Source organism: Podarcis tiliguerta, assembly GCF_965153285.1.
Source record: "Podarcis tiliguerta genome assembly, chromosome: 4".
Lineage (NCBI taxonomy): Eukaryota > Metazoa > Chordata > Lepidosauria > Squamata > Lacertidae > Podarcis > Podarcis tiliguerta.
This window is the reverse complement of record NC_139537.1, coordinates 30,525,534-30,548,307: the sequence shown is the minus strand read 5'-3', so window position 1 is coordinate 30,548,307 and position 22,774 is coordinate 30,525,534. Positions and strand designations below refer to the sequence as shown.

The 22,774-nt window shown below is 43.0% G+C and overlaps 1 protein-coding gene across 1 annotated transcript in view; it reads right to left on the bottom strand.

Moving 5' to 3' along the window:
• Nucleotides 1-22,774, bottom strand: part of LSAMP (limbic system associated membrane protein) — a gene marked incomplete at its 5' end in the record, with an annotated part of 434,032 nt that overhangs the window by 4,249 nt on the left and 407,009 nt on the right. Inside the window, one exon of the mRNA XM_083439051.1 lies at nt 22,642-22,677. Within this exon, the coding sequence (XP_083295177.1) occupies nt 22,642-22,677 (36 nt within the window). The remainder of the gene's footprint in view (nt 1-22,641; nt 22,678-22,774) is intronic.

Here is a 22,774-nt window from a genome sequence, read left to right as displayed (position 1 = left end):
ATCTATATGCCAAATATGTACTATGCAAGATGACAGACACAACCTAGTTACTTTGAGATGGGAGGGCAAACCTCAGAATCATCTGTTTGTACTCATTCAGTGTTGTGTGACAGCTACTAAGAAATCCCTCAAATCCCCATAAGTCATGGATGGTGTAGTTAAGGCCCTGATCTTAGATCCGGAGCACAGGGGAGTAGGGGGTCATTGCAGTATGTAGGATGCAAGCTGTTCAAAGGATTTATAGATAAAAATGTTTTCCTCATATAAGTTTCAGTATCACATGAATTAGGGACTTCATAGCTGTGCTTTCTAACCACAAGACAAGATTATCAGTTGCCCCACAGCTTTCTCCTAGAAAGCACACTCTTTACCTCGGATTTGGAACAAACAGCAATCCGCCTCCAGCATCACACTGAGTTGAAAAAGGTGGAGTTGGGATTGATACCTGTTTTTGCTGGTAACTGACAGTTTCTTCCACCAAAGAATGGATCACAAGCTACTGAAAAAGTTATCAGCCTCCCTTTAAGGACTGGTCCCCATTTCCTGTCAGAAAGTCATGTGGGGGGCAGAGGGAGAGACTGAGTAGTGGCTCTCTCTTTGAGGTTTTGTTCCCTCCTCCCTTCCTTGGGAGGCAGTGTGGTCCACCTGTTTGCTCTCCCTGTGTGTGGTGGCCCTTGAATGCCAGGACTCGTTATAATTCTGCACATTGACGACCGTCTGCTTACAGCCAGACGCTGGCTCCTCCGGGGCAGATTCATCACAGCACTCTAATCAATAAAACATGGAACCAATCAGCAAATGCCTTCAGTCCCAGGGGAGGTTGCATAATCATTTATCTGGTAATCGGGAGAGGGAATTATTTCAGTGTAACGTTTGTGCTCCTGCAGGGCAAGTCCTATGGGGAGGAGCAACAGGAATGCCAGCAAAGCTTTGATTTTTACAAGGGTGGGGGAAACGGAAGGCGCTCACAGCCGCAGCAACAAATAATGCAGAATCGCAACAGGACTATTAACTGCTAACACGACGGATGTCCTTTCATTCAGCTTCCCATTTGCTACTCTCCTGCCTGGAATGATCTCCAGGCAGAGATTCCGTTTGGTATTCCCTGTAGTGGCAGCTCTGTACACCCTGCAATATATGCCTGTGACTCAGTTGACGTTGCATTTTTCATTATGTAAATGCAATAGAATCCTTTGCTCCAACCTGAACCTCAGCTATTCTGAAGACTCCTATTTAGTTTATCTCTTGCTAGCTAGAGAAATTGGGGCCAAACATATGCTCTATGAAGTGCTCTTCCCTGGTCTAACTTCCAAGACTGTATGCAGGAAGCCCTGCTCAGGAAAAAAAAGGATATTTGTTATTGATCAAGTATTTGGGTGGAGGAGCAGAGGACTGAATTAAACCCACTCCTGCCCCCTCCTCAGAAAACAGCTGATCACAAGGATAGGAGCACTGTCTTAGCTGCTGTACACATATACATTTGGATCAAAATCCTAGTTATGTGAATTCTACTGAAGGAATGGGTTTCCCAAACCCAAAACTGACTGTGCAGGCAGTTTGAAACTGCACCAAAATCCCTATTTTTCCTTAGCTAAAATGCTTTAACTTGAGCTCTTGAGCCAAAACCCAGCTGTATAAACAAGTGCTCAGAGCCCTCTCCTTTATCAGTTTGTGACGGCAAGGATGTCCTTGACTGTACCAGTAGAACAGGGAAGACACGTCTGTGGCTTATCTTATATCCTGACCACAAAGACGCACAGACCTAGTCTGGGAACAGCGCCAGAGGGTGTTCTTGGAGATGGTGACCTCTTGCTCCAAGATAAGAGTAGGAACAGGAAGATCCTTTTATGGCCAGAAGTACAGGAAGCAATATCCTTTTATTGTCAGAAGTATAGGAAGGAATGCCCTTTTATGGTTAAGAGTGCTGGAGCAGGAACATCTGTGATGTCAACCTGCGTGTACAAGCTGATGTGGCTGGATTCCTGGGGAAGGGGGAGAGGGTGCCTGGAGAATATATATACTGCATGAAATTTCTCATTTCTTTGGACTTGCTGTGGACTGACCATGCAAGTGCCTTTCTGCTGTTCCGGAGAGCAGAAATAAAGAACTCTTTCTCTTAACCAGCCCTCGGTGTCATTTGACTTCCTTCCTCCTGTCCGGGAGCAATGCAGACCCAATCGGTGAACTCCAATTAGGCTACACTACTACAGAGAATTCTACTTTTGGACAGGGAATGCTGCTACACCTTGACAATAGTGACAACTCAACACAGCAAATTACCCCACTCCCTTTTTTCGCAGGAGAGGATGACTGAAAAAATGCAACGCCACCGCACCACCTTCCAATCAGCTATCAGGCTAAGGTCAAGAAGCTGGTTTTGGTGCATAAGGCCCTTTACAGTTTGGGACTAGCGTATGTGAAATATTGTCTCATCCCTTATATACCTAATTGATGTCTGAGTTCTGCAGGTGAGGCCCTCCTACAGATATAATCTTATCAGGAGGTCTACTCTACACAAGGTAGGAATTGGACTTCTGGCATTTTAGAGAGATCGTAGACTCAGAAAAGGGTTTTTTTCCAGGCATGACATTCAGAGTTATGTGTTTTAGGACATCAAGCAAGACCACAGACCTGAAAAGAAACATTTTTTGGAGGTGGAATCTTGTCCCAAAATCATGCTAGAGGAAGTAACTCCCAATGGCTGCTGTGTTTTCACGGGGGGGGGGGATGTCTCATTTTTTCTGGGGCAGTTTACGAATATGCTAGTATTTGTTGTGTGGTAGATATTGTATAGTGTCATCAGTCTTTGAATTAACATTATTAATAATATAGTATTTGCTGAATAGCAGACTGTGTGTATGCACATTTAAATTTCATTAGCCATCATAGAACTCAGTGGGGTATACAAGATGTTTCTAGGAGGTCTCCCATATAGACACTGACCAAGCGCAAAACTGCTGAGCTTTGGCAATGTGCCCTTAGACTATGCCTTGGGATCAACACACTTCTGTTTACGGTGCCACTGTGAGAATAGGATGCTGGATTAGACAGGCCTTTGGCCTGATCCTGCAGGGATCTTTCTATATCCTTCATCCATTTCAGCATCTTCAACAAAATATGGTATCAAAGATCCTATGAATCAGAAATGCCTTGAGATGATTTTACAGTGTGAATTGGTTATTATCCTACACTAGCTTTTGAATATATATATATTTTCCTGACACGTCTGCTTAGTATTTTGTATCTTTTCTGCCATCTTCATGTGGAGAGTGAGGGTCTCCACACTCGGCTCAGGGACAGGGCAAACTAATTTTTCTTCTGATGCGGTGATCTTTTATGTTAAGGTAATTTCACTCAGATGGATCCCTTGTGTGACCATGAGATGCTAAAATCACAGCAGCAGCAGTTGGTGAGACAGTGCAGGTAGAGTAGCGTTGTACACCAGTTCCTCAAATACTGAGCATCGCTGCTAGTTCCTCAGAGAGGGAGGCGATGGAGAGGTCAGAGTGGTGCTGCATGGCCGTGGAGCCTATCCAACATAACTGCCGCCATGCTTGCAGTGTACCCCCATTGCACTAAGTTCCAGTGTCTCGCTGCTCCCCATCTCAAGCACCATTAGCAACATTCAGTGTTTGGAACTCAACTGAGCGATGCTGCCATACCCTTGCTGCTACACCGACCACTTCTGAGTCACAGATGCAAGCATGACCACTTCTGAATTATACACGTAAACTGGTGATGAATGGGATAGTGTTGCAGGTTAAGATACTCCCCCCCCCGCCACCCACAAGTAAGCACGTAACAACCAATTCCCTTGTGGTGTGCTTAAGTAGCCCCTTTCTGCATTCAATATGATACATGCAGGCGCTGAATTCTTGGACCTATTTGTCCTGCAAGACTAAAATGGTATGAACAATTTTCAAATAGTATATATTGCAAGTGTACACATGCTGAGATTATTAACATTATTCCGACATTATTAAGCATGCCACCAACTGAGCTGGCATCTTTAGGATAAACATTGGGAAACCTATTTGAATATTCAAGAAACATACAAAATGTATAGAATGGATATTTTTTCCTCTCTGACTGCTCACTTTCTTTAAGTACACTTTTGCTTTCCAATGCTCTCATGGCTTATTGGAGTTAGTACTGAGTCAAGAAGATTTAGGGCATTTCCACGGGGCAGAACTGTGGACGCTACTTATAAATGCAACCTTTCCCCCCCAACATCCACATGGCACCATCCTCATCAAAATGTCATCTCATTCTCTCCAAACCCCCTATTTAATCTGGAGTTATTGTTTCTGTGTTGTTGTTTTTTAATTTACCAGATTTTTGTTTGGAAATGGTACATCTGGATTAAATGGGAAAATAATATGGAGCGTTATTTTGATGCGGAATACATCAACTGGGTACTTACAAAACCTGCATACCTGAGCAGCACGGAAATCCCACCTGCACTATACCTTTAAAGAAGTATTATACTACATTAAACAGTCATGGCTTCCACCAAAGAATCCTAGTTTGTTAGGGAGACCCCTATTCCCTTCACAGAACTACATTTCCCAGAGTTCCCTGGTAAGAGGGCTTGATTGTTAAAACTGTCCTGGGAATGTATAATGCAGATGGGGCCTAAGTCTACAGTAAGCTGCCCTAACAGTCAGTCATCATTCCAGTGGTCTAATAATTAACCCAAATCAGATTTAAGCCCTACTTTACCATAAAATATTACAAGAAATCAAGCTATTAGTTTTCAAATGTAAGTCTTCCACTCACACAGCTTTAGCCCTGAACCCATAGCTCTTGTACTTAACATGAGTCATGTCTTCTTATGAAATAGCAAAAAGCTTAAGAAACTGCGTGGAAAACAAAAAGCAACAGCGTGAAATACAGTTTCTATAGGAGCAGCATGAATCAGTGTCCCAGTCCCAGAATGGATGCATGAATAGTTCTGCGAGGCTTCCTAGAAATTATGTCAGCATCTGTTCAAATTTCCTTCAATAGCCATCTCTGGTTCAAATAGAATTTTAAAATAAGAAACACAACTCCAATGCAAGCTATCCAGGACAGGGCCTACCATCTTGCAAGTCTTTGGTATCTTATACTGTAATGCAGTTATGGCAATGCTGCCACATATTTTGTGTGTGTGTGTGTGGAGGGGGGATTTGCCACCCTGTCCACTCCACTGGTCAACCCCGCACCAAACCTGCTACAATGCAATTTACTTGTCTGATCAAACAAGAAATCACCCCAGCTTTCTCTCTTCTATTCTACAGCCCCATTTCACCCGTTTTTACCATGTCTGTGCCTTCTTCTCCCACCTCCTGTTCTGCAACCCATGGTAACCTCCTGCATCTCCCCCTACCACACATTGTAAATACTAAGCACCCTTTTCACCTTCTGCCCAAATATGAGGCCACACCTCCTATTCTGCAGCCCATTTCATACCCTCTGATTTCATCCCCACCCAATTCCCACACTTCCTTCCCTCCTTGTTTACAACCCTGCTTTGTATTCCCTGTTCACTCCTTCTTTCTCTTTCCTCCTCCCTTCTTTTCTCAATTACCTATTGCACACAAACCACTCCTTGCCTCTCTATTTTACAGCTCCTTTGCAAAGACACCACATTTTCATCTTCACCATGCTTTTCACGCCTCCTTTTTTTAAACCTCCCTCTTGCACAGAGACCACCCCGTTTCCATGCCTCCTCCCTATTCTGCAACCTTCCTAATTCTGTAGCTATATGTCTCTGTATCTTTAAGATGAATAGACTCTTAAGAACAAGCCCATCTGTTAGCTTGCTCAATTAGAGAAGATTAAATGATGGATATTGGATGTATATGGGTGTTTGGTTGTTCATAAAATACATGTTCCAATTATAAAATTGAATCAGGAACTTCATGTAAAGACAGCACACAGAGCCCAGGGTCGGAGGAAGGGGCTTGCGATGGGTGTGGGGGCCACCCTGGGTGTCATCACTGAGGGGAGTGACAAAATGCCGGGCGGCACTCACCGCGGGGCTGCAGCGTGCCCAAGCCATGCGTCTCCTAGGAGAGTCGCAGTGGCTTGGGCACTCACAGGCTCTGTGCTGCCCAAATGGTCCACCCACTGCCCCTCCAGCTGGAGGGCAGCTGAGTGGGAGGAGGCAGGCAGACTCTGGAGGCCCCGTGGTGAGCCCCGCCCCTGTGGGCTGCTCACCCCACCCCTATGGGTGCCTGAGTGGCTCCCTCCGCCGCTGATTGTACCAGGAGTGAAAAGGTTTAAGTAAAGCAGCGACAAGCAGCGACACTGAGAAGAAATAGTGGCTGTTTTAAACAATGGTAGAAATGAAAGGGCACTGGGAGGAAAAGAGTGGTGGCTTTAAACAATGACAAAGGTTTGAGTAGAACAAGCAGGGGGGAACACTGAGAGGAAAATAGTGGTGGTTTAAAACTACAGTCATTCCTCATGTTACTTTTGCTTCATGTTACGTTCTTTCAGGTTACGTCCTGCGGCAACCTGGAAGTACCGGAAAAGGTTACTTCTGGGTTTCGCCACTCGTGCATGCGCAGATGCGCAAAATGAGGTCATGCGCATGCGCAGAAGCACCGAATCACAACCTGCGTGTGCGCAGACGCGCCACGGCAGGTTGCGCTCTTTTCATGTTGCGAATGGGCCTCCCGAATGGACCCCGTTCATAACCACAGGTACCACTGTATTATAGTGAGAAAGGAATTTCCTTCCAGACTCTATTTCCCAGACATATGGCAGCCGTATCCCTTCCCCATCTATTCAGGCTTCTCCCGTTGTTTTGAACCACCACTTTCCCCCTCTCAGTGTTCCCCCCTTCTTGCTCCTATGCCACAGCCACTGCTGTTGCGCAACCCGCCTTCTCTTTTGCTCCAGTTCCCTGACTTCGTGCAAATTCTGGGTTGACATGAGGCACCTCAAAACCTCCCATGAGAGCTGCACTCTGACTTTATGCACATTCATATTTGTGGCACTACAAATCCTCCAGTGGGGACTGCATGATGAAAGACTAGTAGTGCAAATATAGTACATGGATGGTTTAGATTGATGGCAGAGGAAGGATTGGTAGGTAGAAGATTGTGGATACAGTGCTTGGAGGAAGGTGGAAAGGGTTGGGGATAAGGAAAAGACAGACCCTATGAGTCTATCTAGCTGGGTATTTTCTACATTAGCTGGCACTAGCTCTCCAGAATTTCACACAAGATGGTCTGTTTGGGACCTGTCTGTTTGTACCTAGGACCGTCTGCATGCATAGCAGATGCTCTGCCATTTCGCTATGGTACTGCATGCAGCAGTTATGAAGATCCATGGACGACATACAGCATTTTATCAAGTGTCCAAGATTTTGGATTCATTATCATTTTGAAGTGAGTAGTCACTGATGCGAACTGTGATTAAACAATGTATTCCAGGGATGTCTTGGGAAAACTAGGGTGATGCATGATGATCTGTGCCTTGTACTGAGACATGGTACACTAATGCTGCAGAGTGTGAGTGTGTGGGCACATGGGCATAGCAAAGGGGGGGGGGACAGGGGGCAGCTGCCCCCTCCAATCAGTCAAAATCTATAAAAAATAATACAAATCTGAGGCTCTGCCCCTGTAACAAAAGCCTGTCCCCTCCTAACAAGAGCCTGTCTGCCCAGCAAAACTCCTGGGCATGCACGCTTTTATCAGCAAAATGCTGAATGGTGTTCTCTTCTTTATACCATTAGAACTCTTTATCAAAACAGGGGAGGGAAAAAGTGAGTGAGAGGGGAAGAGGGGGGGGGGGAGCGCTGGCAGCTGATCTTGTAGGCTTTGGTGCCACCTGCTGCATGCTGTCTCTAACTGCAGCAAGGCTAATAAATATAGTGAGAAAAGCCCTTTGAGCAAGACTGAAAAATGTTTGTTGCATTTTAAAGAAACTATTTGTTACTACGGGGCAGCATTTGCCATTTCTAGAACTGTAATGTGGGCAAGTTTTGGGCAAACTAATTCCCTGTCCTTTGATCCTTTGCAAACCTTGACATCTCCAAAAGCTCACAGCCAAATGGTCACTTTAATTCTTGCTAATTCATTTCAAACCCAAAGACACAGCATGCTGAATTTCCCTGCTCTGTAATGGCAACATGCTGCTCTTTCCTTACAAACCTGCCCAATCGTAATGTTTTTCAAACCTAACAATTCACATTTCAAGCATTGTTTGAATTGTTGTTTTTAATTTTTTACCACTGAGAATTTTATTTGATTGATGAAATGTGAATGGAAAGGAAAGGAAAGGGAGAAAGGGCTTCAAATAGCTTAGCATTCTTAGTTTCAAGAATACTCTGTTGTAAGGTAGAGAGATGTAGATCTTAGCAAACAGCAAGGAACTTGCAGGTTAATAAAAAGTAGGTGGAATATGCTGTGTAGAGAGGTTGTGGAATTAGTAAATGGAAAATCACTAGGGGCATATGCAAGACAAGATTCAGTTCTGATCCCACTTTGGCACTTCAGAAAGTGAGATGATTCAGCTTGGACTGCTTTGGAGGAAACTCACTATGTATTGGATTCAAATCAAAACATCTCTTTAGAAAATATGGCACTTTGCGTAGTCCCATTGCAATAATGGGGAGAGCAACAAACAGGCACATGATGATTCGATGGAAATTGTAGGCACAGGTGTCCCTATGGATGAATTTGCGAGACAAAGATTCACTTACCCTTTGGGATTCAGGGTGGGTGGGATTTGTATAAATTGGCACAGGTTGTAGCCATGTCTCTAGGTACGTAACCGGAAAAAATCAGATGGATAGGTGCATAAGTTAGGGAGTGCAGGCATTTTTAGGAGTTTTGTTCGTTGATTATTTGCTTGTTTGCTACCATTTGGGTGAAAATCAACCAATGTGCCCCATCAGTGTAAGAATTTCTACCTGCATAACAAGACGTCCCCCACTCTTTTCCCTCTGTGCATTCTTTGTAGCCTCCACAAAACTCTCCAGGGGGTTGTGGGAACCCTTCTAACAGATTCAGAAGGTGTGCAGCAGGAGGAGCAGGGGAGAACATCCCATTGCACATATCATATGTAACATTAGGTGTGCTTAAGATGTGACTGCCAAGGAACAACTGAGAGCCTTAAGGTGTATTGCTTCTGGGCAAGTGAGGCTGGAATCAGCTGCACTGCAGAGTTCCCAATCAGGAACACTGTAGTTCAGTCAATCTCTGTCCAAAGTAGGGATTGCGCTAAGCACCAACCAGCTGGTTGGAAGCCTTAGGTGGAAAGACTTCCTTTACCCAAATGGTTTGTTTTCAGTTGATTCGTGATGGCAGCAAACTCCATTTCCTTTGCCTGCAAACCATGAAGGCAAAAAATTATTTACCATGGTGACTAATCCCACTGGTCAGAGTTGTCTGTGGTGGTTGGGAAAGGTCAGGATCTAGCCTGGTGGCCAGTTCCAGTTCCCAACCCCTGCTTTAGCGGGAAAGTGGTGCTCTGCCCTTCACTCTACCAGATGACCAGTATGTAAGTGCTGGGTGAGTTTGACTCACATTCTGGGAATTCAATGGAACTTCACATACCTAGTTGGAGAGCTGGTGCCAGCAGCCAATCACAGAGCAGGCAGCAGTAGGACACCAGGCATCTCCCAGTTAGTGCTGCCTCTCAAGCCATTCTTAGATGCCCTAATCACTGCAACTTTCTCTGTTGCCACAGACACACAGGTACAAAGTTCAGTAAGAAGATATCAGTACTCCCTCTACAATCATTTCAAAAAGCATTGTAACTGGAAATAAGGAGAGACGTGTTAAAGTTATTCCCTTTAGGTTAAAAAAACCCCCTATACTCTCCTCACTTACATTGCTGGCATTTTACTTTTGGGGAAATGGAGCCATTTTCACAGACATAGTGTCTGTGCCTTTGTGCTCCTTCAAATTGTTCCTGAAGCTTCAGGGAGTGAATGATTTGCTTTGGGCACCCTTGAAGGACATTGTCTTTGGATAAGTCGCATCCCTCTCTGAAGAGTCCAGTTTGGAATTCAGGGTTCATCCAAAGCAAATGCAAAACTTACCTTGCTACATAATAGAATTGGAAGGAAGTCATCACGCTGCAGTTTGCATGGCTGCCAACAGGTGGTTGAGCAAACTGTAGCATGACAACAGAATAGCAGGTGGGTGGCCCAGGTAGGCAAGTAAGGAAGTGGGAGGGCAGCTCAGCCAAGCAACAGAGGAACAGGTAGGATAAACTGGGCTAGCTCTCTAGCAACCATTATGGCTGTCAGTACATACCTCACACTGTTGCCGTCATTTCTGCCTCAGTGATATAGGAGGTCAGGGAGGAGAGAAGTAGTAGCAGAACAGAACAGTTGCTGGGGAGCTGCCCCAGTCTGTCCTGTCTATTCTTCTGTGGCTTGTCTGGGCTATGGTTTGGCTAAAGGGTGTAGCTTGGCTGAGCCTGTAAGTGAGTGAGACCGAGGGTGGGTGGGGCGGAACGAGGTGGGTCAAGGGAGACAGGTGGGACATCAAGGTGGAAAGGATCGGCATGGAATGAGCTTTGCAAACTAGGTATGAGGTAAACAAAGCGGGGGGGGGGGGTCTTCCTTCTCTCTCTTCAGGTGGGGAGAATGAAGGGGAGGAAAGAAGCTTATTTTTCTACTTTGTGTTGCCCCGAGAAGAGTGAGAATGAAGCCTGCAATTAAAAATGCAGACTTTCTCTCTCTTTGTGCAGCAATGGCAGTTGCGAGTTAGGGAGGGAGAATCAGTCTCCCCTCTCCCGCGCTGCCAGTGGTTACAGTGAAATTCAAATGAATGGATAACAAAACGGAATCAATTTTAATGAGCAAACAGTGCAATGAATGACGGTTTAAATCATTATTACATGCCCCTAATACGAATCACACATTCTCAATTTTCATTTGCCTGCAGAAACGGGTATATTCTATTCCAAAGACAGCCTTTTCACCATTTGTGGTATGAAACGCTTGCATGTTTTGTATGTTGTTACAAAAGAGTTCCTGTCTGGTGTAGTGGCAAATTCACTTTTTAAAAATGTTTCTTGACAATGGAAGTCTGGCAAAGGCAAGAAAAAGGATCCCGAAGTGAGAATTGAGCTCAGTGCTACCAGGAAGAAGTTATGAATCTCCTGGGGCAATGGAGTGTTGATTAGCAAATCTGTAGGTGGTAATACTGGGCTCTAAACACAATATCACACTTCGCATGCAGTAGGAAAGGTTCTGTTTTAAAAAGAAATAGGGGCTGGAATCCATGAGAAGTGTTAGTAATTAGGTGTATAAATCTGATTTATATTTACTTACATGTGGCAGGGTAAGGGTGCATTTACATGATATTCAGAGAGGTTGGTTCTGTCTTTAAAAAATAATAATACACAGGGCTTTGCTAAAAAGTACACATTGATTCAAGCTCTCTGATTTTCACTCCATTTGCAAAAGTGGGTGTTGCCTGCCATCTAGTGGCACACCTGCATTTGGTCTCTGTACTTTAGCAAGAATCTATTCTTTTGCCACAAGGTAGAGAATTGGCACAAATAAGGAACTGGCAAGCATTTAAGAACTAATCTGTTAATAGTTCAGCAGTTAAAGAGCAGCAAATCTCTTTATCTGATCTATAAGTCTCATATGTAATGATAACTTATTAAGAAATGACGCATCTTCTAAAATTGGAAACAATGAGAACAATGAGAATCGAACAGGAAGTTTGTGTATTGCTTAATCCCGCAGCCACCAACGTAGCATCTGTGGGCACAGTGACATCCTTAAGGTGTTCACCTGGCGCCCACAAAGCCTCTGAACCTCCCCACTCATCATCTCCTTGGTTATAAAGTAGTGAGGGTGGTAACCTCTCACTCCTTGAAGTAAAGGTAAAAGCCAGTGCCCACCTTAGCCTCGAATCTCTGAAAAGTTAACAAGCCTAATTAAGCAACATGACTTGCACAGGCCCAGGTTTTGCTTAAAATACAATGGCAAATCCTAAATCACAGCCTAGAGCAGGATTTCCCAAACTCGGGTCTCTAGCTGTTTTGGGACTACAATTCCCATCATCCCTGAGCTCTGGTCCTGCTAGCTAGGGATGATGGGAGTTGTAGTCCAACAACAGCTAGAGACCCAAGTTTGGGAAACTCTAGAGGAAAACTTCTAAATCCGAATTTTGTTTTCCCCAAATATAACCTGGGGCCAAGCAGAATTAAAAGGGCACAACTGAGGGAGAGGATTTTGAGTTCACGGGGATGGGGTGGGTAATTCATGAGGACTGAGGGGGAGAATCCCCACCACACTTTATATGTTTAAAAAATGCCCTGGCAAATATGCCTCTGATGTGGGAATTACAAGTGGGGAGACTGTAGGTGTGCCCAGATCCTACTTTTAGGCTTCCCATGGGCATCATAGATGTTTGGAAGCTGGGGCTGGATGGTTACGTGGGAGCTGGTTGAAGTTAAATCCTTCGAAGACAGAGGTCCTCTGGCTGGGACGGGATGATATGAGATGGAGGGGGCAACTCCCATCTCTTGCAGGGGTGCAATTAGTGCCAGCACCGTCCATTAAGAGTTTGGGTGTAATCTTCGATACCTCCTTCTCCATGGAGGCGCAGATTACAGCTATAACAAAGGCGGCATTTTTCCATCTCCGCCAAGCTAAGCAGTTGGCTCCTTACCTCTCTTGCCTGACCTAGCCACTGTGATCCATGCGACGGTCACCTGCAGACTGGATTATTGTAACTCGATCTACGTGGGGCTGCCCTTGAGACTGACCCAGAAACTCCACCGAGTGCAGAATACCGCGACGAGACTCCTTACGGGGTCTTCGCTGCAAGATCACATTCACCCGGTGCTATACCAGCTGCACTGGCTCCCGGTGGAGTACAGGATCAGGTTTAAGGTGCTGGTTTTAACCTTTAAAGCCCTTCACGGCCTAGGACCCTCGTACCTACGGGACCGCCTGTCCTGGTATGTCCCACAGAGGAACTTACGGTCTTCAAATAAAAACATCCTGAAGGTCTCAGGCCACAGAGAGGTTAGGCTGGCCTCAACTAGAGCCAGGGCTTTTTCGGCTGCGGCTCCAATCTGGTGGAACGCTCTGTTACAAGAGACTAGGGCCCTGCAGCACTTGACATCTTTCCACAGGGCCTGCAAGACAGAGCTGTTCCACCAGGCCTTTGGTCAGGGCGCAGCCTGACTCCCTCCTTTGGCAATCTGCACAGAACTTTAGCTTAATGGTTGCCATCAATTTGATTTTAATTAATTTTTATAATGAAATGTTTTTAGAATGTTGTACTATTTTATTCTTGTTAGCCGCCCTGAGCCCGGCTTTGGCTGGGGAGGGCGGGATATAAATAAAATGTATTATTATTATTATTATTATTATTATTATTATTATTATTATTATCTTGTTGGCCACTGTGAGAGAAGGATGCTGGGCTAGATGGACCTTATCTGGCAGGTTCTTCTTAGGTTCTTATGATGAAGACTGGAAACACCAGGAAGATCTGAACATGGACTCTTGTGTTGCTGTAATTTAGCCTTTGCCAACCTGCTGTGCTCCAGTAGTTTTGGACTTCAACTCCCACCAGCGCCAGCCAGCACATGCTGATGGGAGTTGTAGTCCACAACATCTGGAAGGCACCAGGTTCATAAAGGCTATTGTGTGCAATGATGCTTGTGCCTACTGTATTCCTTGATGTGTCTTGGGAACAAAGCAGAAGTAGGTAAAGAGAAACAAGTTATGCAGCTGGACCAAAAACACAGAGGAAGGGATATATTCCGTTGTCCCCCCCCCCCTTGCGGCCTGGAGAGCTTGGGGTTTTACACATGCCAGCACCTCAGCTAGAAGTCATTTTTCTAGTCTGCTGACTCTGTTTGCCAGGGTTTCTGAAGATGAAATCTTTATTATCAGGGAGGCTTAAAAGGGGGGGGGGGGATACTGTTAATTCCATTTTCAAGGTCATGCTTTGAAAGTTATTAATTTCTTTCTTCCAAGGCTCTGTACTCAGTTCCAAGGCTTTGGGGATTTGCAGCTGGTACTTAGTAGGCTACACTTAGGGATTTTTCCTCCTGCTTCTCTGCTGTACAGGGAAAAATATCCCCAATTTCACTGCTAGAAGCATCAAGTTCATAATGCTCTATTTGCATCCTATTCTCATTCTAAGGGCTTGCCCACACTTCCGCTTGTCCTGTTGCTTTCCTCTGGGAAAACCCACTCTCCGCTGCTGAATTGGAGCAAACGTTAATCAGCTTTTCTGCAGAAATCAGGTTTTTCCTTACAGAAAGTTGAACCCATAACTGTTGTTTTTAAATGCTTATGGATCTTTGCAAGAGAGTAGTTCAGGAACTTAGATATCTGTGGAAGAGGGAATTAGAATATTTTATATGGAATGTTCCTTTGGATTTGAAATTGAGATCAATCCAGGAAAATAAATATTTTCAGGCACGTTGGACCCCACAACATAGGAAGGTACTGCCCATTACAGATAGAGTTTGAGGTGTAGTGCTGAAAATGTCTCATTGAGGCATATAGTGTGGGCTTGTACAGTGATATATTCATTTTGGTCTGAAGTTGCTGCTGTATCAATTTTGCATTGGCAAAATCTTTGCTATTTGCAGATGCTCAGGCACTTTTAAATTAAATTCCCATCATACAGGGATTAATGACAGGAAGGACAACAAAAGCGGATTTTGCAAGCCCTTATGATCATCAAGGGATTTATACTTCAATAGACCCAATGTCTATCATGCAATGATCTGAGGACCTAACTGCCTTGGCTTCATTTCAACATATTTCTTTATAGATATCAATGTCATGTGGATACCTATTTGGACATCTGGAGGGCTTATATCAACCTGTATGTTTAACTTAAGATGGATGCACTGATGTTTATTCTATCTTTAATGTGTCTGGTGGTAATTATTAGTATTCTTTTGCTTTCATATTATTAATTTTCGCAATTCTTTCCTTTTCCTTTTCTCATTGTTAAATTTGCAAATAAAAAACAAATAAAAAGCAAGCATACTTCATTTTCTCCTTGATCTTACTTGTTAGCAGGGGTAGCCAGTGTCGTGTCATCCAGAAGTTACTGCACTCAAACTCCCATTAGCCCACCAGCATGACCAATGGTCAGGGATGGTGGGAGTTGTATTCAAACCATGTCAGAACGCATCACAGCGCCTACCCCTGATCTAAAGTTCCATTCACACTTCAGGCTCAAAAAGCATTTGACTTTGTGGAGTCATAGGGAGGAACAGTCTTAGACAGTAGGTCTCAGTGTTGCTGCATAAGCAACATATTGAGAGTAGTAAACAGCTGAAGATATCAGTGGTCCATTAAACCATACTACAATTTTCAAAGGGTACGATGTGTTCTCGCTAATTAGCTACCCAATGGCCCACACGGAGAGTTTGACAGAGAACCCTTCTGCATTTTCACTTTTGTGAATGCTATTGTATCACCCTGTCACACTGTGTTCTGGTCACTTGACCGTTTGTGGGCGGCATTCTGTAATTTTCTTCTGAAGAAATTTGTCTTGCTTCTCTCTCACACTAAGATCACATTGCATTTGCTCAAAGAGCATGACAGAACTTTTAAGACTGATGAAATCCCTCCACTCTACAAGAACAACTTGTACTGTGGCAATTCCCCAAGTGGGAGGATATTTTCAAGCAGTGCTCAGACTACTTGAACTTCCCTCGAGTGTAAGGCAGGGCACTGCACAACTTCAGAATAAGTAATCTACTACTGAAGTGTCTCCTCACAACTGCAGTTTAAATCACACTTGCCACCAATGTCCTGCCTAGAACATGATCTCATTTGCCACTGTAGCAAGGATGGGGAACTCCAGATGTTGTTGCACTCCAACTCCTATCAGTCACAGCTAGTGTAGCTGATGAACAGGGCTGGCATCCAACAACAGTTGGAAGCCACAGGCTCCTCATCCCTGCACTATAGCCACTCTAATAACTTGTGCACAAAGAAGATTCCATTGACACTGACGTCTTTTGTTTAGTTTTTCTTTTGAGATCTGAATTTTGAACTAATGATCTCAAAGGGTAGATAAATGCTCAGCATGATAAGAAGAGGACACAGGTAGGATGGACTTTACATTATGGAGGACAAAGGAGGAAACTGATGCCAAGCTATCATTTTGGAGCAGCCCCATGTAGTTTGTTTTTTATAACAACAACAACAACAACAACAACAACAACAACTATGTAACATTTAGTTATACCCTCCACAACTGCCCCTATCCTCATGCTGTACTTTCCTGATTGTGGGAATATATTTTACATTTCTACAAACACAGGCAACGTGGGGATGCATAGCACCGGAATGTTTCCCCTGCGTTTTCTTCCCTTGGAAGCCCATCCATTTGGAAACCATTCTCTGCTTTTCTACAAGACCAGGTTCTTTGGAAAGGACTTGCTGTTTTTGTTGTTAGCATAAGCTAGCATATGCAGTAGTATTAAATCATGCAAGCCCAGTCATGTGTAATGTGCTTTTTTATTATTGCCAATGCTGAATGGGAACAGTGTCACCAACAGGCTCAGCCCCAGTGCCTGAGTCCAGAAGATAAAACCAACACTTCCCAAAATGACTTTACCAACATGGGTTAGTGAATGGAAGGACTGTTCACTGGGGGAAATAACCATATGGGAAGCCAATTTGTCAGGCAAATCCTTTGATGGCCTGTGATGTGTGGAAATGGTAAAAGGGGAAGCTGTTTGCTGTTTGGCTGCCACTGCCTTAAGAGAGAATAATTTGAGGTTAAAGTGAGACATGCCACCCCACTCCACTCCCATTGCCATCCTTTTAAATTCCCATTTACCATTACAGAACCAGATACTGTTATTTGAATGGGAACTGTGGGACAAGTGGAACGGACAGAGAAGAAAGCAAAAGCAGTTGCCTTACTTATACACTTTCAGCCTGTCTGCTTATTAAAGCCTAAAAGGATACCAACTATTAATGGGGCAGCAGACTTTTTTCTTTCCAAAAAAAATGTTTTTTTTTTGTTTTTGTTTTTAAATACAAGTGCCTATAAAAACAGAAGGCAAGCATAATCTTAAAGCAGGTTTCTCTCTTCTTCCAGACTGGTGATATGTATTATTAGGGAATCATCTAAAAACAAAGAAAATACTCTTCTTTCTTCAAAAACATTTGTGGAAATATATAGACAAAACTTATGTGAATTTAAACGCAGCATACATCAGTTGACCCAAAAGCATATGATTCATTCTTAATTTTGGTTGTAATCCAAATTTATATACATTTTTACCATACCCTTTTCTCAAGGAGTTCGGGTTGGCATAGATGGGACTGTATGTGCATGTGTGATTCTCTACATTTAAAGTTCTAAGCAAATGTTTGCCTATCTCATGCTTGGAATTGTTTTGTCCTGCTTATAACACCCTCAGTTTATTCCAAATCAGTCATTGTCTTCCATCATTCGACTGAACTCTGAACAGTGAGTTTACTTTTTACATGATCCCTGTTCTGGTTGTCTCATTTTTATCTTTAAAACAAGTTATGTTGTTACCCAATCAGCTTCATATTCAAGTGGTATTTTGAACCCAGGTCTATTCAGTCAATCATAAGCACTCTCCTCTTAACACTTCACTGGGTCTCCAGTATATGTTTGCATATGCAAAATAAGGGGTGAGCAGCTAAATGACTGTAATGCAGGAAGCCACCAAAATTGAGGATCACCAAGGTTAGATTGGCTCTCTGGCACACCTCGTATATGCTTTGGAGCTTAGAAGATTCTGTTGAAGGTCCAAAATGGTTTGAAGCCTGGACTTGTTGGTATGTAGGCTCTTGCATATGCCAACAGCATCATCAGAATACACCATGAAGCTTGGCAGGATTAGGACTTTTTGCTCATGCTGAATGGGTCCCCTTAAATATCCAGCATAAACAGAAGTAGAGCTGAGGGATAATTTAGTTCACAGAACCACCCAGATTCTCACTTCTCCAACCAATGCACAAACCAAAACACAGCTCTCCTGTGAAATTTGCACTTCTCTGAATTTTGTAAATCTATCCATGTATGGAATGTTACTCTTACCACTCATGTTAGATTCAAATCTGATTAATACACACAGCCTTATACAAAGCTAGTCCTAAGTATGCCTTTTGAGCATTATGAGATCATTTTAAAAGATGGACCAGCAAAACACACCCCCATCACTTGATTTGACTTGGTTAGATCAAGGGAAGAAAGTTGTTATTATCACAAGTTATCAAATTTCTTGCACACAGAAAGCCATCCAGAGAGAGTGAGTTTGTTGCTAGGACAGATTGATTCCATTTACTGGGGGACTCCTGGACAACAGAAACCCTTGTTAAAAGTATAAGTCCATCAAACAGAAAACTGGTCATACCTTTTTGATGAAGCTCCTATTTTTGCCTTGAATCCCTCCAACCAACCCCTTTCTCACTATAGCCTATAGCCCACCATTATACCCATCCTCCAAATGAAAGTGTTAGTACAAGCTAGAATATCTACATCTAAAAGGAAACTAGCTACAATCTACAGTCAATGCAGGGCCATTCTCCAATCAGCATCTGCTTTACATAAAGGGAACTGTTATTCTCCCACCACCACCAACCTTGTCTACTTGGACTCACTTACTATAACCATGTGTCTGGTTTAGGTATGTGAAAAGAGTGGCTGATTAAATTCAGCATTACCACCACTTTGCTACTGCATCTTCAGAAAGCACAAGGGACAATGGCAGCTGGAGAACAAGGAGGGTGAAAGGGATTGAACCTTAAGCTAGAAGTGGATACAAGACATGAGGGACAGCTTGGTTTAGGAAGCTGGTGAACCTGGTATAACTTGAGACTGTGCTGCCTCCACTATCGTTCTGGCTTGTATGGGGAGATGTTTGCCCAAGATTCTGGTTTAGAACTGAAATGGGAGGCATGGGAAACTTCTCTACAGAAGCACATTGAAACCCACAGCACTTTTAGCAGAAGAATGTGCACTCTAAAAATACATTTGCTCTGGCATCTAAAAAGATCAAAATAGCTTTATTAGACAGTAAACAAGTTTTCGTTAGGTAATCCACAGTGGCTTGCATCCCAGGCAATGCAATAGCAACTGCTTTTTCTATACCTATCTGGCTGCTGTTGCCTGTGGTGACTACGCTAACAGGCGAATGGTGACAAAGTAGTAAATCATTGCACAGGATATTTTATGAAAATGCTGCTTTACAATGAGAATGGTTTGCCTTTAACAGCAAAGACCCATACTAATAAAGTTTAAAAAATCAGAAATGATTCCAATGTGTCCTTGTAACGCCCATGTGGTCAGGAAATGCTAATTCATATTAAACACAACAAAACAAGCGCCACAGCCTAAGGCTTTAAGAGCAAGGGTGATATGATCAAAATCTTAGAGGAGCGCATTCATGTCTGAGAAAAGAAACCATGTCTACACAGTTTAGGGATTCGATAATATTTTTCCTGAGGCTCTATCAAGAGGTGAATTGTAAAGGCAGAGCGAACAGTTAGTAAAGCACCAATACCTGTGCTAATTGCCCATGGCAAAGAAACTGCTGGGAACATTTGGCAGAGAAATAAGGTTCTACATATTAAAATTATAGATTTGCTCAGTAATCCAGAATGCACTGAAGGTAGACTAGGATGTAGCTTATGTGAATCAAAATCAAATGCTTGAGCATTAATTCAAGCATGGAATAAATCACACTGACACATTATACATGCAAGATAAAGTGCTATTAAAACTTTACAGCTTAAAGTTTTGATCATGTGGGTACAAATATATATTTCTCTGCTGATATTTTAATTTAGAACTGTAGAATTTTAGAACGGGAAGGGGCCCATATCTAGTCCTCTAGTCCAATTCCCTGCAATGCCTCAGTCCAGAGAATCCTATGCATGTTACTTCTAAGTCCCAGTGTTCAATATGTTTTAAAGTAAGAATGTGCCCTTGAAGTATAGGATTTAGTCCCTGATAAGTGTGATTAGGACTGTAGCTTTATCCTTAGGCAGGAATGAAGTGCGACCAATATATTCTTTACCTGATAAAACCACAAATTTTTTTTTTAATTAAAAAAACACAACTGGGTTAATTGCCAAAGCTTTAAGGTCAGCTTTGGGGGCTCAGTTCTGTGTCTCATTATCAGATGGATATTTAACAAGGTGCAAGGCCTTTTCAGTGGTGGCATCTAAACTGCTTCTCAGATACGTTCTATTGCTTTTTTTTCAGCAAGGAAATTTTAATATTCAACTTGTCCTGCTGTGAGATAATTATTTCAGGTAAGTTTTTTATTGTTAATAATTGTATTTATTTAGCTTTTAAACTTGAAGCTACTTTGGGTGGATACAAACATATATCTGGAGGCAAACAAATACAACCAAATGATAACTATGAGTAAAGCATTCCTTATACAGTGGTACCTCGGGTTAAGTACTTAATTCGTTCCGGAGGTCCGTTCTTAACCTGAAACTGTTCTTAGCCTGAAGCACCACTTTAGCTAATGGGGCCTCCTGCTGCTGCTGCAACGCCGGAACACGATTTCTGTTCTCATCCTGAAGCAAAGTTCTTAAGCTGAGGTACTATTTCTGGGTTAGCGGAGTCTGTAACCTGAAGCTTCTGTAACCTGAAGCGTATGTAACCCGAGGTACCACTGTATGTGTTGTGCGTGCATGTTTTTAAGGCACACACAATGTGGGCGATTAATTTAAATACAACTTTGTTTTCAATAAAACCTAAATTTAATTAATTTAGAGATGCTAAACACAAACACAGAGCAGCCCTTTAAAGATGTTATTCTTGTATCTGTGCACATTTTCATTCCTGCTTCATATGATAACCATATTTATTTGATTTATTTTTAGACTGCTTGTTTGCAAATCCACACTTTATTGCTTTTCTTCAGCTTTATGGCAAATAAATATACAGGATTTAATTTAATGGTACATTGTTTTTGTATCTGCTTTCCTTTAATTGTATTTGTAGATTTGCCTCTGTTTACCCAGTTGTAGCCAGTGGCTTCAATGTTCTAACCATTTTAGTTTCCCCATGAAAATGTGTGGATTCCCTTTGAACAAATGACAGCAAGTGACAACACCAACATGTTGTATGCCCTCATCCTCTTGATTAATAAGTAGTGCTGCTGCTGCACTGCAGATGTGGGAAACATCATTATGCTACCAGATGATTAACGGGTGGGTGGTCCTAGTCATATGTCAAAGTTGGCCTGCCCACTAGACCAAAAGGGTTTCCCACACCTGCTGTATTGTCTGTGAGGGTTTGTTGCTGTTGCTGTTGTTCTGGAACCAAGTTGCCCTTGCAGACCAGCGACTCTCAAAAATTATGTTGCAAACTGCCCTGAGATCTATAGATGAAGGGTGGGACACAAATGCAAAAAAGAAATAAATATCAATGTTGCAGAGAGTGGAAAAAAGTGCTTCCATTTCTATTAAGCCTATTGGATACCCTTGTCACTGGGTGTCTTCCAAGAATAAAAGCACACACCAGTGCTGTGTGGGAGCCTGGAGGTGCTTTTTCAAAGACCTACCTTACACCTGGATCACCAAGAAGCTGTGTGAACAGCAGAGCTGTTGAAATTACTGGAGGCTGATATTTTTTTTGATTGGTGACCTTCAATTTGAATGCGCCAACATATCACATACAAGGGGTGAGATTTCATTTCACTATCTCCTGCTATTCATTCGGCATGTAGGGCAGGCCCAAGAAAGACCATCCTCATTGCAAGAGAGCATATTCCGCATGCAGAATTCAAGTGTACAGGCAGACAAACTGTACCTTAACATTGCCAATGGAACAGTGTCTTCTGCACCTGAAGGCAGCAGACCAACTTAAGGAAAACAGAGGAAATCATAGTCTCCAACACCTTGCTGTCACTCCCTGAGACCACTACTCCTCTGCATTGCTGCCTGGACAACCACCTCACTCTGTGTAATGGTAAAGGGATGTAGTGGACTACCTGTCCATCATACACCAGAGCATTCAAACAAATTGTTACTATTTGGGGTGGCTAATCATCCCAAGTTGGCTTCTTCACTTTAGTTTTGAGCTGGTGGATTCAAGATGACATAGTCTTCTCACTGGCTCATACCAGCTCAGAATACACATTAGGGTCAGTCCTTTTAAAAAGACCTCAACTCAGTCTCTTCCTCCGCGAGAAATATTTACAATGTTGGGTATAGAAGGTTAGTCTAGAAGCCTCCTCTCTGGCAAATCAGCTTTCCATGTGAAGTGAGTTTGTTACTGTGTTTTTTTTTAATTACGACTTTTTTCAACTTTCAGATCAACCATCTCCCATATGCATTCTGAGGTGATACTTCTCTGTGAGGAGCTATACCATATGGGTCTATATAGGTTTTCTGTTAGAGAGTAATTGAAGACTGAAGAACAAAGGAAAAATCTCTAATGTGCCGAATTGTTAAAAGATTCAGGTGACCTAAGTTTAAAAGACCAATGGCTTAAGAGTTGAACAGCTGAGTTTGCCAGCAATGGGGCACATAGATATAAGGGCAGGAGCAACCAGAATGTGGACACGATGTCTTATTTTTACACAACAAGTAAACTATTTCCTCTTCCCTGGTTCATCCTACTTATTGAATTGATGGAGAATGACCCAGCTTAAGAGCTACTGTGACACAAAACATATACTGACCTGGAAAAGGATTGGGGAGTGTGGGTAATATTTTCTCTAAGGAGTGAGAAAAACAACAAAACAAAACAATAAGCAACATGCACTTTCCACATTCAGCAAGCAACAGTTACAAACCTGGAGTGCTTCCCAACCT